The sequence below is a fragment of the Leucoraja erinacea genome, chromosome 27 (assembly GCF_028641065.1).
Source record: "Leucoraja erinacea ecotype New England chromosome 27, Leri_hhj_1, whole genome shotgun sequence".
Lineage (NCBI taxonomy): Eukaryota > Metazoa > Chordata > Chondrichthyes > Rajiformes > Rajidae > Leucoraja > Leucoraja erinaceus.
Window position 1 is genome coordinate 6,372,659 of NC_073403.1, and position 14,979 is coordinate 6,387,637.

The 14,979-nt window shown below is 45.7% G+C and overlaps 1 protein-coding gene across 1 annotated transcript; it reads left to right on the forward strand.

Annotated features, from left to right (window-relative positions):
• The first annotated feature begins 1,066 nt into the window (after positions 1-1,066).
• Positions 1,067-9,508, forward strand: klhl11 (kelch-like family member 11). The gene is made up of 2 exons (XM_055656915.1): positions 1,067-1,491; positions 3,631-9,508. Exons 1-2 carry the CDS (start codon positions 1,091-1,093, stop codon positions 5,213-5,215), a joined length of 1,986 nt encoding a protein of 661 aa, XP_055512890.1. The 5' UTR covers positions 1,067-1,090; the 3' UTR covers positions 5,216-9,508.
• The last annotated feature ends 5,471 nt before the right edge of the window (positions 9,509-14,979 follow it).

Sequence of the window (14,979 nt, forward strand, 5' to 3'; positions counted from 1 at the left end):
TGTGGCAAGATATGTGGAAAGATTGTTAAGGCCTTGGACACAGTAGAGGCAGGAAACATGTTCCCGATGTTGGGGGAGTCCAGAACCAGGGGCCACAGTTTAAGAATAAGGAGTAAGCCATTTAGAACGGAGACGAGGAAACACTTTTTCTCAGAGAGTGGTGAGTCTGTGGAATTCTCTACCTCAGAGGGCAGTGGAGGCAGGTTCTCTGGATGCTTTCAAGAGAGAGCTAGATAGGGTTCTTAAAAATAGCGGAGTCAGGGGATATGGGGAGAAGGCAGGAACGGGGTACTGATTGGGGATGATCAGCCATGATCACATTGAATGGCGGCGCTGGCTCGAAGGGCCAAATGGCCTACTCCTGCACCTATTGTCTATATCACATGGAGAAATAAAATATTCCTTTTAGCAGTTGGGATAAATTAATCCTCGAGTATCAATATTGGTTTATTACTGTCCTGTGCTGAGAGGCAGTAAAAAACCCCCAGCAATTTTTAGTATTAAATTCCATCAACCATTCCTCAGTCCGTCTGCCCAACCGCTCAAGATCCTGCTTCGATGTTTGACCACCCTATCTTCTCAGTGAGGAAGGGTCTCGACCCGAAAGGTCACCCTCTTCTCTCTCTCTCCAGGGATGCATAGAAAATAGGTGCAGGAGTAGGCCATTCGGCCCTTCGAGCCTGCACCGCCATTCAATATGACCATGGCTGATCATCCAACTCAGTATCCTGTACCTGCCTTCTCTCCATACCCCCTGATCCCTTTGGCCACAAGGGCCACATCTAACTCCCTCTTAAATATAGCCAATGAACTGTGGCCTCAACTACCTTCTGTGGCAAAGAATGCCAGAGATTCACCACTCTGTGTGTGAAAAATGTTTTCCTCATCTCGGTCCTAAAAGACTTCCCCCTTGGGGAAAGATGCTGCCCGACCCGCTGAGTTACTCCAGCACTTTGTGTCTTATCTTCGGTGTAAACCAAACCAGCATCTGCAGTTCCTTCCAACACCCATAGCCGTCTGTGTGTGTTGTGTGTGAAGAAGGCTCTAGGGGGGGGAGGGAGGGAAACAGACGCGGGAGGGCGAGGCGGCCATGGCGGCGGCGGGCTCGGGCTCGGACGGCGGCGATGCCGGCGACGGGGACGGGGGAGACGGCGAGTCCGAGCACTTCGACTGCAAGAGCCACTGCTCGGAGCTGTCCCGCCGCCAGAACGAGCAGAGGAAGCGCGGCCTGTTCTGCGACCTGACGCTGGCGGTGGGAGGCCGCGAGTTCCGCGCCCACCGCTCGGTGCTGGCCGCCGCCACCGACTACTTCGAGCCGCTGCTCGGCGGCAACTTCGAGGAGTCGCGCTCGGAGCGGGTGGAGATGCGCAAGTGGAGCACGGAGCCCGGGCCCGAGGCCGACACGGTGGAGGCCGTGCTGCAGTACATGTACACCGGCGCCATCCGCGTCTGCACCGGCACCGTGCATGAGGTACTCGAGCTGGCCGACAGGTGAGCGTGGGGCGGCGGCTAGGCCCGACTAGGCCCATCCCTGCCTGGGCCGGCGGTCAAGGCCCGAGAGGCAGCGGTGGGTCCGGGCGGTGGGTCGGGGGCCCGTGGGACAGGTGAGGGCCTCCACCATCTCCCGTGGAGACGCGACTCTACCCCTTGAACAGGAGGAATTGAGGCATTTTCCCCACTATAGAAACATAGAAATTAGGTGCAGGAGTAGGCCATTCGGCCCTTCGAGCCTGCACCGCCATTCAATATGATCATGGCTGATCATCCAACTCAGTATCCCATCCCTGCCTTCTCTCCATACCCCCTGATCCCTTTAGCCACAAGGGCCACATCTAACTCCCTCTTAAATATAGCCAATGAACTGTGGCTTCAACTACCTTCTGTGGCAGAGAATTCCACAGATTCACCACTCTCTGTGTGAAAAATGTTTTTCTCATCTCGGTCTTAAAAGATTTCCCCATATCCTTAAACTGTGACCCCTTGTTCTGGACTTCCCCAACATCGGGAATAATATTCCTGCATCTAGCCTGTCCAACCCCTTAAGATGGTTTAGGTTTATTATTGTCAAGTACCAAGATACAGACTAATGCTTTGTTATTTTATACTGTCCAAATAGATCACACCAACACCATGCATATACACACAGTACAGTACAATACAATACAATACAATACGGGTTTATTCGTCACATTGCACATAAAGTGCAAGTGAAATGAATATGTCACTCAAGACATATATACAATTAAGTCTGAAAAAGGGTCTCGACCAGAAACGTCACCCATTCCTTCTCTCCAGAAATGCTGCCTGACCCGCTGAGTTACTCCAGCATTTTGTATCTACAATAGTTCTTAAGATAGACACAACATGCTGGAGTAACTCATCGGGACAGGCAACATCTCTGGAGAGCAGGAATAGGTGACGTTTCTGGTCGGGACCCTATTCAGACTTTATTCTTACTTGCATTGGCACAGTAAAATTTGTTTTCTGCTTGCAATTCAGTAAAATTTTACTGTACAACAGCACGTCATGTCCCTGTTCAAGAATGTAAGAATGGTAGATTACACCGAGGCAGTCCACAAACGTCGCCACGTTTCCGGCACCAGCCTTCAAATTTAAAAGTTCTTAAACATATAGTCTTAAGCTGAAAGATGTGTATTTCAAACTCGAGTGCAATAGACAGAGCAATGGGGAAGATGCAGAGTGCACTATATAGCTCCCAGCAGTGTAGTGCATGGAGAGGGGGAATGGAGGGATTCTTTCCCCATTGGATGTGGGGGGGGGGGTTATTTAATCGGGGGACCTTACCTATTCAATATGTTTTGAGACTTGATAGAAGCAAGATAAACTATCATCCGCTCCCCTGTGCACAGTTGGATGGTAACGTATGGCATGATTTGACCTGATCGGACATTTTTCACCGTATCTCCCTACACATGACAATAATAAACTTTCAAACTTAAATTTAAGTATATGTGACATTTTTGCATATCTGTATAACAATAAATTCTACTCCCAACTTATAAACTCATTGTCAGAATTAAATATTAGTCCAAACCATGACTGCCTTATCCATTCAAAGCCAAACCATTAAGCATACCGATGGGCCACCATATGTAACTCCACAGAAACCTCCAGTAACATTTGATTTTTTGTTTAGTTTAGAAATACAACGCAGAAACAGGCCCTTTGGCCCACCGAATTCACACCGACCAGCGATCCCCGCACATTAACACTGTCCTACACACACTAGGGACAATTTACACATACACCAAGCCGATTAACCTACCTACCTGTACGTCTTAGGAGTATGGGAAGAAACCGAAGATCTCGTAGAAAACCCACGGGGAGAACGTACAAACTCCGTACAGACAGCACCAATAGACGGGATCAAACCCGAGTTTCTGGCGCTGCAAGCGCTGTAAGGCAGCAGCTCTACTGCTGTTCCACCGTGCCGCCCTTTTGCATGTCATCATAGAGTGGAAATTGTCTGAAGTGTCTTGTGAAAAGTTATAACCTTTCAGTTTACCCTGGTAATTGAAATCTAGATAGCACATAATCCATTTGCCTTCAGGTGTGTATCCATTCTTGACATTTACATGATTTCCCAAAAGTGGTAATTCTTTGTTGCAGGTTCCTCTTGCTTCAGTTGAAAGAATTCTGTGGGGAGTTTCTGAAGAAGAAGCTGAATCTTACCAACTGTGTGGCAGTTCACAGCTTGGCGCACATGTACTCCCTGGACCAACTGGCATTGAAAGCAGCTGACATGATTCGCAGGGACTTCTCAAATGTGGTGCAGGACGATGAGTTCTACACTCTGCCTTTCCATCTGGTCAGGGACTGGCTGTCGGACCCTGAAATCACAGTGGATTCGGAGGAAGTTCTGTTTGAAGCGGTGTTGAAGTGGGTGCACCGAAACCCAGAGGAAAGGGAGAAGCACTTTGAGGAGTTGTTTCAACTCTTGCGACTGCCCCAGATGAAGCCCACTTTCCTCACCCGCATCATTAAAACTGAGCGACTGGTGGCTGATAACGCCAACTGTCTGCGACTGGTTTCAGAAGCGGTGGAAGGTCACGCACTGAGATCAGAGAACCTGCAGCCTGCCAACCTGGACCACTGGGCATCGCACATCGTCTCATTCCAGCCCCGCTTTGGGCAGAACATGGACATCATCATGGTAATAGGTGGCGTGTCAGAGGGTGGAGATTACCTGAGCGAATGTGTGGGATATTTCGTCAACGAAGATCGATGGGTGAATCTTCCTCACATTCACAACCACCTAGATGGTCACGCCACAGCCATCACAGAGTCACATGTCTATGTGGCTGGCTCCATGGAGCCTGGGTTTGCCAAGACTGTGGAGAGGTACAGTCCGAACAGAAACAGCTGGGAGCAGGTCAGCAATCTGATCACCAGGAAGCATTCCTTTGGCTTGACAGCAGTGAAGGAAAACCTGTACAGCATTGGGGGCCACGGGAACTTCAGCCCGGGATTCAAGGACGTTGATGTATATGATCCTGAACAAGACAGATGGCACCACTTGGAGTCGGCCCCCAAAATACTGCGGGACGTTAAAGCCATCAGTGTGGAAGACCGTTTTGTGTACGTTACTGCTCGCACTCCTGTGGACACGGACAATGAGGACGGGCTGGAGACGGTGAATGCAAAGTATGACACGGACACGAGGCAGTGGCAGGATGTGGAGTCTCTACCCTTGCTTGATAATTACTGTGCCTTCCAGATGGCCGTTGCTACCACAAACTTTTACCACACGGCTTCGTGCTGCCCCAAGTGCTACGCTGTGACAGACAACGAGGCGAAGAATAAAATCTCCAGCATGGCGGCCGATGAGATCCTGGAGAGCTTGCCGCCGGAGGTGCTGAGTATCGAAGGCGCAGCCATCTGTTACTTCCGCGACGACGTCTTCATCATCGGCGGCTGGAAGAACAGCGACGACATGGACAAGCAGTACCGCAAGGAGGCGTACCGCTACTGCGCCGAGCGGAAACGCTGGATGCTGCTGCCCCCCATGCCTCAGCCACGGTGCCGGGCAACCGCCTGCCACGTCAGGATCCCTTACAGGTACCTGTACGGCGCCCAGAGGTACCCAATGCCACAGAACCTGGCCAGGCAGCAGGAGAGGCTGCAGCAGATGCAGCGGCTGCATCGGCGCTCGCTGTTTCTGAGGCGACAGCTGCAGCCGCAAGTCGAATGCTGATGTGAATCACATCTGGCGGCTGGAGCTGTTACTGGGTGGTGGGTGCAGATACTAAAAAATTCCCAACAAAGTCTGGCGCCACTGCCACGTGTAAAGGACGTGGAATTTAATGAAAATCATAGGTAACCAATAATTCCCGCCCTGTCGCAGCGTAAACTCTGCCCGTACTCATGTTAAATGCAGCTGAATGTGGGGACTATATGTTGGTAGAATAGAGTCAAACTATTTTGGCAGTATGCTATTTCTAAAAAAAAAGCTTTGCCTTCAACTCATTCATGTTAATTTACTCACTCCAACCCTGCTTCTACCAGCATTTGTACACATTTTTACATCACAAAATACCCATTTTATTTAAACATGCAAATATGTTTTGTAATTTTTAAGCGGCATTCTTTAAGGTGACAGAAGATGGGGGCGGCTATCCTATTGAGTCTTGAAAATTCCTTCTGTTGTGCAATATTGTGGTCATGGCCGCACCTATTTGTTCTACTTCATGTGGATGTGCGGCAGCTTTGCTTGAATGCTCAAACAGAAGTGGTGGAAGGTTTGTTACGGCATTCTCAAGGGTGCGTATATGCACACCCGGAGCCAAGGCATGCAGTGATCCAGAACACAGGATGAACATCAGGAGTCATATTGTTGGCTTTATACCCGATTAAAGTGGCACAACTGATCTCAGAGACAGTTTGGTCTGGGTTTTCCAGCTGTGACCATTCACTTTGGTTACTATAATAAGCACTTTAAGAGGGTCAGAGCACATGGTGACTAACATGGTCAACCGCATACTTAACATTCCAGCACTGGTTGCATTTCCCGCGTTGTTTAAAGTCAAATCCCATTCTATCATATCAATCGATTGAAGTATCAATCACCAATCAAAAAAATCCAGTGCTTTGCAGATCAGATGGGCAACACTTGGTCTATGTGGTCTGGGTGGAGAAAGGTTCAACAGTTTCAGCAGAGTATTTGATGAAGGTAGACACAAAATGCTGGAGTAACTCAGCGGGACAGGCAACATCTCTGGAGAGAACGAATAGGTGACGTTCTTCAGTCTGAAGAAGGGTCTCGACCCGAAACATCACCCATGCCTTTTCTCCAGACATGGTGCCTGTCCCGCTGAGTTACTCTAGCACTTTGTGTCTACCTTCGATTTAAACCAGCATCTGCAGTTCTTTCGTACACACATAGTATGTGATGGTGCAGTTGCAAGTTAACATTTCTGGGTGGGTTGTTACTCTCTGGAGCTGGTGTTGCCCACCTTTTCTGTTTCTCTTCTCCCCATTCCCCACAGTCCCAGCCTCAAGGTGAGCTAAGTTTGATGCATAGCCCTTGTGAGCTTTGTTGTTATTTTATTGAATATCATATCATCTCCTTGATTCTGTGCACATCTCTGAGCTCATGAGTTTTACTAGTGAAAACCTGTACCTTTTCCTTTATATGTGGATCAAGTGCACTTTGTGCAGGCCACTTCAATACTGCATCCACATTAATTTATTATTGTAATTGAAAATCCAGGAAACAGTGAAGCACAAAAGCATCAAATAACTCAGTTACATCACAATGTGCATTGTAGTAATGCCTGCCATACTGTCCCTTTAAGCTGAAATATATATATGTATGTATTAACTTGTTGAACACTGAGTTCTAAGATGTATTTTCCAAGTATAGATGGATTTCTCTAAGAAACTATGCCCAGAGGAGGTAAGGACGTCATTTTAAATAGGGCGTCCTAATTTCTGTATCAGAAGTTGCCTTGTATTTAGAATAAAATTTGAGGTTTAAAATAATTTGTAAGATGCCTTGGTAGAGAGGGTTTAATGTGCAAGAGGATATGGTTGTGCTGTTGCTATTTGGGTCAGTTCCCACCCTGCCTTCACCACCCTGCCTCACCAGGCTATTTTATTTTCGTGAGGAACACATGCACTGCAGATTGCCGTAATGTCTGTATACTTGCATTTTATCACTAATGCATCAGTTATAAACTCTCATTAATTTGTCTTTGTTTTAACTACCCTATTGTTTGCTCAGACGTGCTTTCCAAAACTGAATAGTCGGCTTTTTTGCTGGAGTATTTGACTTTTCGTTATCTTATTGTCTGTAGCCTAAGTATAATGCAACCTCCCACTTAGTGGGCTCAGTTGACTCACAAATACACCAAGCATCCAGGTTCCATATTACTACCTTTCCTGTTCCTGTTAACATTTAAAATCAAACAGGAACCTTGCGTACATTTATTCACTGGACCTGGTTAGAGTATGTGCCCTGTATCAAGTAGGATTGCACAATAGCCATCATCATCATTAACTTGCCTTTAGCCACTTGGTATTACACAGCCCAGGTTAGAATGATGGTCCCATCGGTTCCTGGGTAATGGCTGAAACTATATGTCTTCATTATACTTTGACTTGTGACACTCTCTACTGCAGCTTTCATTATCTGTCCTTGCTATAAGTTGAATTCTCCATGTAAAAACTTGTACTTGTGACATCAAATGGATCAGCGCACCAAGCCAAGAAGATGTGTTCAAAGTGTTTTGTTCATTGAGGTAGCCTGTGATTGAGTACTTGTGAACTGGAGACATTAACATGGTTATCTACTTGTTCAGCTCATGCTGTAAGACTTGTTCAGCTCATGCTGTAAGTTCTGTGTCTCCTCCCCCTACATCCATCCACCTTCTGAAATGATCATCACTTTGTGCAGTTTAAAATGGAGTCTTTTTACGTCTGTAATACTCTGCTGATGAAACATTTTATTTTTAGACTTGTCGCGTGCAGCGTTGGAATTGGTGGTAAGTGAAGCAGCAGCATGGTTTCACATGAGTTATGATCACTGCTTGTTTGATGTAGATCACTAAACACAGTGTGAAATGTTCTGCTGTAGCTCCCCCCGGTACTCCAGTGGCAATCAGGTGGTCTTTCCTTCACAATGACTCCTTGCTGCCTGCTAACAGGTCTAAAGAAGGGTCCCGACCCAAAATATCACCCATTCCTTCTCTCCAGAGATGCTGCCTGTCCCGCTGAGTTACTTCAGCATTTAGTGTCTGTTTTCAGTTTAAACCAGCATCTGCAGTTCCTTCCTACACAATCTTCTTTGACAGGCTCTCACCTGTATTGCCAGAATCCTGCGGGTGTTACATCAGCTCTTATGATGAACCATCATTACATTAAGAATCAATTTGAATGTCTAAAGAATTTCATTCTTTTCATCTTCTCCCTCCCCTTTTCATGTTACTCCCCTCTCCATTCCTTGCCTCTGGGGCGTTAGATCTACCAATCTTGTCCTGGACTATTGAGGGGAGCTTCAGTGTCCTGGTTAATATGTCTATTAACATGCACGTAGTAATGATAGATTACGTACCTCTGTTTGGCTTGCCTTGTGCCTCCATTTAGCATAGGTCATTGGATTAGTTTTTGTGTTTGGACCGTTTTACTGGCCTTTAAATTGATGGGTGAGCTGTAACCTATTTGTCAATGTACTTCTGCCATTTGCCATTCTGTTGTTCTGAAGTGTGTACAGTTACCAGACTAAACCCAGAGCCTGATTGCAAGGACCAACAATATGGTGGGGATGTGGTCCCAACTGTTTCACTGGTCCTGTCCTCAGACTGGTGTCAATTTTCATCATGTTTTGTTTCTTTGGATTTATGATTCTGATATGTATGTTTTAATCCCCAAAATCATCCAGGGTTATTTCTCGCTCTTGCGTTTGTTTTTTCCGAAATACCTTGAGAATTGATAATGAATCTCTCGGAGCAAGCAGAGTTACATGTCTAAACGAACGCGTTGTTGGTGGCTGCGTGTGTGATCTGTGTACATGCACGCACACACGAACACCTCTGCTGATTTATATTTTTCTCTCTTTGGCCAAGACAACAGAGACTTTTTTCTCCCTTGCAGTCAAGTGAGAGGAAAATAGATAAATTCCACTGTAAATCCTGAGCTATTTATTTGGACAAATAATTCGTTAAATTTATCTGCAACATCATGGGAGATTTTATTTTGTCTCTTTTGTCAAAAGCTTTGTTTAAAATGAAGTGAGCTTTTCCGCTCACTCTGAGATGGATATGTGCAGATGGCTGAGAGCGGTGTGATCATGTTGAATTGTGAGAGAGTATCGATGATCAGAATGGTGTGTGTTGTCATTCTGAGTCCACCATTTGAAACATTGACATCCAGGTTGTCGGGACTTCGCAGATCCTGTCTACAATGCATGTGCATGCTCTGCAATGTGTTACTCATCCACTCATTTTTATAAAATAAATAGCTTCTCAATAAAAGTTACATTTATTGTGGACGTGTGTCTATCTTCTACACTGAATGTATTGCAGCTGAGGACGTACGCGCAGTTGATTACATTTCAGCTACAAGTGTTTAGTTTTATATGGCCATCCTGGAAAAATGGTCTGCATATGAAGCGTGTGAACAGATACAATCATCATTTGAGGCTCTTATTCTCAAATGTTTAGTTTAGAGATGCAACGCGGAAACAGGCCCTTCGGCCCACCGGGTCCGCGCCGACCAGTGATCCCTGCACATTAACACTATCCTACACCCATTAGAGACAATTTTTACAGAGGAAACCGAAGATCTCGGAGAAAACCCACGCAGGTCTCGGGGAGAACGTACAAACTTCGAATAGACAGCAACCGTAGTCGGGATCGAACCCGGGTCTCCGGCGCTGCATTCGTTGTGAGGCAGCAAATCTACTGCTGCGCCACCGTGACCCCTTATGGTGTTGTGCTTATTGACATTTTAATCCTCAAAAGTATACATTATCTTTTAGCTTTAAGCTTATGCTAAACGTATAATATAGCTTTAATAGTCTTAGGAACTAAAGTTCATAAACTGTAGGAGCAGAATTAGGCCATTCGGCCCATCAAGCCTACTCCGCCATTCAATCATGGCTGATCTATCTTTCCTTCTTAACCCATGTTCCTGCCTTCTCCCCGTAACCCCTGACACCCGCAATAATCAAATCTCCTTTATTGTAATTACGAGTGTCCCCAGCGCTTTCTGCAAGCTGGAAATTCTCTATATGTTTACCTTTCCATGTTTATTTAACTAATTCCTCACAATATTAAAAACCAATCCAGAGAATTATTCTTACACGCATTATCCTGCCCCGGGGCAATATAAAGTAGCCCGTTCATAGAGTGATACAGCATGGAAACAGGCCCTTCGGCCCAACTTGTCCACACCGGCCAACTTGTCCAGCTACACTAGTCATAGAGCGATACAGCATGGAAACAGGCCCTTCGGCCCAACATGCCCACATCAGCCAACTTGTCCCAGCTACACTAGTCATAGAGTGATACAGCATGGAAACAGGCCCTTCGGCCCAACTTGTCCACACCAGCCAACTTGTCCCAGCTACACTAGTCAAAGAGTGATACAGCATGGAAACAGGCCCTTCGGCCCAACTTGTCCACACCAGCCAACTTGTCCCAGCTACAATAGTCCCACCTGCCTGCGCTTGGTCCATATATCCCTCCAAATCCATGTCCTATCCATGTACCTATCTAACTGTTTCTTAAACGTTGGGATATTCCCAGCCTCAACTACCTCCTCTGGCAGCTTGTTCCATACACCCACTATCCTTTGTGTGAAAAAGTTACCCCTCAGATTCCTATTTAATCTTTTCCCCTTCACCTTGAACCTATGTCCTCTGGTCCTCGATTCGCCTACTCTGGGCAAGAGACTCTGTGCATCGTTCATCTAACAATGATAGTGACGGAGACAGTGCATGATCCAGCCATACAGTACGGGGTCAACGTGGTACCTGGATCACTGTATCTCAACACAGCTGTACTACCTGCATCATAATGTCATTCTTATAAGCCTGATGCAAATTTGAGTAATATGGGTGCAATTTGCATAAAACAAGTTACTTCTCCTTTGTTGAGGCATTTCAGAATTTTGTCAGTGATTGAAGACAAATCTTCCGACACTAATGCTTAATTTAGTTTAGAGATACAGCGCGGAAACAGGCCCTACGGCCCACCGAGTCCACACCGACCAGCGATCCCCGCACACTAACACTATCCTACACACACTAGGAACAATTTACATTTATACCAAGCCAATTAACCTACAGACCTGTACATCTTTGGAGTGTGGCAGGAAACAGAAGATCACGGAGAAAACCCACAAAGTCACGGGGAGGACGTACAAACTCCGCACAGACAGCACCCGTAGTCAGGATCGAACCCGGGTCTCTGGAGCTGTGAGGGAGCAACTACCGTGCCGTCCTTAATACTAAATTATTGCGGAGTAGACAGAGATACTGCAGCTCTTTGACTTCTCTCTTTGCCTGAATGTTCAAAATCTATCAGCCAAGGGTCAGACTTTGGGATTTCAATAGCGAGAGAGGTTTTCAAATTTTGTAAAAGAAAAAGTGGTGAGCCAGCAGAATGAGAAAGATTTGTTTTTTGTAACATCTAGACTTTCTCCATTTTTAACTTTCCAAAATGACAACGTTGATGTTATCAATCAGCAAGAATAGCAATATTAAAATTAGGCTGATACCTTGAATTCCCCCTTCCCCATCTAGCCCCATCTGCTCACTACCCCCTCCACTCATACCTATCACTTACCCCTCTCTCACATATGTTGACTGGCTATTCTCCCTCTACACTCTGTCCTGATGCATGATCTCGACTCAAACATTGACTATCCTTTTACCTCCTCAGATGCTTCTTGACTTGCCAGGTCTTTCCAGCAAAACACAAAGTGTTTTTTAATTTACTAGTACCAAGATACAGTGAAAAAGCTTTTGTTGCATGCTATCCAGTCAGCGGAAAGTCACTACACAATTACAATCGAGCCATTTACAGTGTATAGATACTCGCTGGAGTTTAGAAGGTTGATGGGGGATCTCATTGAAACTTACAGAATAATGAAAGTCATGGATAGGGTGGATGTGGAGAGGATGTTTCCACTGGTGGGATAGTCTAGGACCAGAGGACACAGCCTCAGAATAAAAGGGCGCCCTTTTAGAAAGGAGGTGAGGAGGAACTTCTTTCAATAGAGGGTAGTTAATTTTAGTTTAGTTTAGAGATACGGCACGGAAACAGGCCCTCGGAGTCCTCGCCGACCAGCGATCCCGGCACATTTACACTATCCTACACATACTAGGGACAATTTACACCAAGCAAATTAACCAACATACCTGTACATCTTTGGAGTGGGGAAAACAGAGATCCCGGCGAAAACCCACGCAGGTCACGGGGGGAACGTACAAACTCCGTACAGACTGCACCTAGAGTCGGGATCGAACCCGGGACTCTGGCGCTGTAAGCGCTGTAAAGCTGCGCCACCATGGCCGCCCAACCTAATCTGTGGAACTCATTGCCACAGAGGGCTGTGGAGGCCAAGTCAGTGGATATTTGTAAGGCAGAGATAGACAATTCTTGATTAGGACGGGTGCCAAGGGTTATGGGGAGAAGGCAGGTTAATGGGATTAGGTGACAGAGATCAGACATGATTGAATGGCAGAGTAGACTCGATGGGCCGAGTGGCCGAATTCTACTCCCATAACGTGATATATGATAAGGGAGTGACGGTTAGTGCAAAGTAAAGCCAGTAAAGTCCGATCAAGGATAGTCTGAGGGTTTGCAATGAGGTAGATTTATAATTCAGGACTGCTCTCTGGTTGTATTGCCTGATAACAGCCAGGAAGAAAATGTTCCTGAATCTCTGGATTAACCTAGCGGGACAGGCAATATCTGTGAAGAGAATGGATAGGCAATGTTTCGGGCCAGGACTCTTCTTCGGACATGGTTCTTCCTGTGGTATATTTACGGCTCCAGATTCTTCAACTGGAACAAACTATGGAAGGAAACTATGGTTAAAGATATCTATCTCTTTGCTGGACCAGACTAGATGATTTTAGGCTTACAAGTAGGTATTTGTGCAATGTGCTCCTGTAATAAATCCACTTTACAATCTAGGTTAGTTTACAGATGCAACAAGGCAACAGGCCCTTCAGCCCACCGAGTCCACACTCGTTCACACTAGTTCGATGTCTCATCCACTCCCTGCATACTATGGGGCAATTTGATTTACAGAGGTCAATTTAATCTACAAACCGGCATTATTTTGGGAATGAGGGAGGAAACCTGAGCACCTTGAGGAATCCCACGCGGTCACAGGGAGAACGTACAAACTCCAGACAGACGACACCCAAAGTCAGGATCGAACCTGAGTCTCTGGGGCTGTGACGCAGCAGCTCAAACAGCTACACCATGTTGCTTTGTGCTCCAGAAATGTTTTAACTGGTTCACTGGTGAATCTGTGGAATTCTCTGCCACAGAAGGTAGTTGAGGCCAGTTTATTGGCTATATTTAAGAGAGAGTTAGATGTGGCCCTTGTGGCTAAAGGGATCAGGGGTTATGGAGAGAAGGCAGGTACAGGATACTCAGTTGGATGATCAGCCATGATCATATTGAATGGTGGTGCAGGCTCGAAGGGCCGAATGGCCTACTGCACATATTTTCCATGTTTCTATAGGGCTCTTAAAGATAGCGGAGTCAGGGGATATAGGGAGAAGGCAGGAACGGGGTACTGATTGGGGATGATCAGCCATGATCACATTGAATGGCGGTGCTGGCTCGAAGGGCCGAATGGCCTCCTCCTGCACCTATTGTCTATTGTCTGATATATGTAGTATTAGGAAAATGAACTATTATCATTTGATACGACAGAACTTTATTGATCCCAGGAGGGAAATTGATCTGCCAACAGTCAAAATACAAAATATATGGAACATGAAATTAAAGTGACAAGTGGAAAGGATTGGGGATGTGCAAAGATTGGGGAGGGGAGTCAGTCACAAGTCTACCCCACGACAGAAGGGGGGGAGGAGTTGTACAGTTTGATGGCTACAGGGAAGAAGGATCTCCTGTGGCGTTCTGTGCTGCATCTTGGTGGAACCAGTCTGTTGCTGAAGGTGCTCCTCAGGTTGATCAGTGTGTCACGGAGGGGGTGAGCAGTGTTTTCATAATTTATCACCACAGTTTTATTTATCAACAATCATCAACAATAAAGTGGGAGCAATTGTCAGATATCCTGTGATTTAAAAAATAAAATCCTCCTACCCCATAGCAAGTTTTGATCATTTTTCAGTATCAGATTTAATCCGCTTATAATACCTACTGGGATATGAAGTAACATTCCACACCTACCTTTTTATATTGCCTTACCCATTGTATACATTTCAAAGGACATCACTTCTGCAACAGGCAAAGACACAAAGTCCTGGAGTAACTCAACAGCACAGGCAGCATCTCTGGAAACTCCAAACCTACTAAGTTACTCCAGCATTTTGTAGGTTTTTTTTTTTTGCAAATCAGCATTGCATTTCTTCTTATCTTCACTTCTGTAAAATCTTTGTAGGTAGCAGATTCCTGGCAGTTTGAGTCCTTCCTTGGAACGTGAAGAATCAGTTCTCTTGGCTCTTCTCATTTGTGAAGAAATACAAGCAGCATTAGAGCTAATCTATGTGCTGTTAATATAATAATAATAATAATAATATATTTTATTGTCATTGCACAGAGGTACAACGAGATTTTGTATGCAGCTTCCATCTGATGTAATAACTTAATTAGCTAGATATTTAGACACCCAGAGAAACACGATTTAAAAAGAAAATTTAACTCCAAGACAAAAGACTTGCATTTCCAAACTGCCGATGTTCTCCTTGCTCTGTGCAAGCATCCTTTGGGCTTCTTCATCACGTTTACCAGTGAATATATGCAGACCAATCTT

Excerpts from the sequence above, each read along its gene's own strand:
- klhl11 (XM_055656915.1), top strand. The coding sequence starts at position 1,091 with ATGGCGGCGGCGGGCTCGGGCTCGGACGGCGGCGATGCCGGCGACGGG. Across the intron at positions 1,492-3,630 it reads GTACTCGAGCTGGCCGACAG|GTTCCTCTTGCTTCAGTTGA; the intron begins GTGAGCGTGGGG and ends TCTTTGTTGCAG.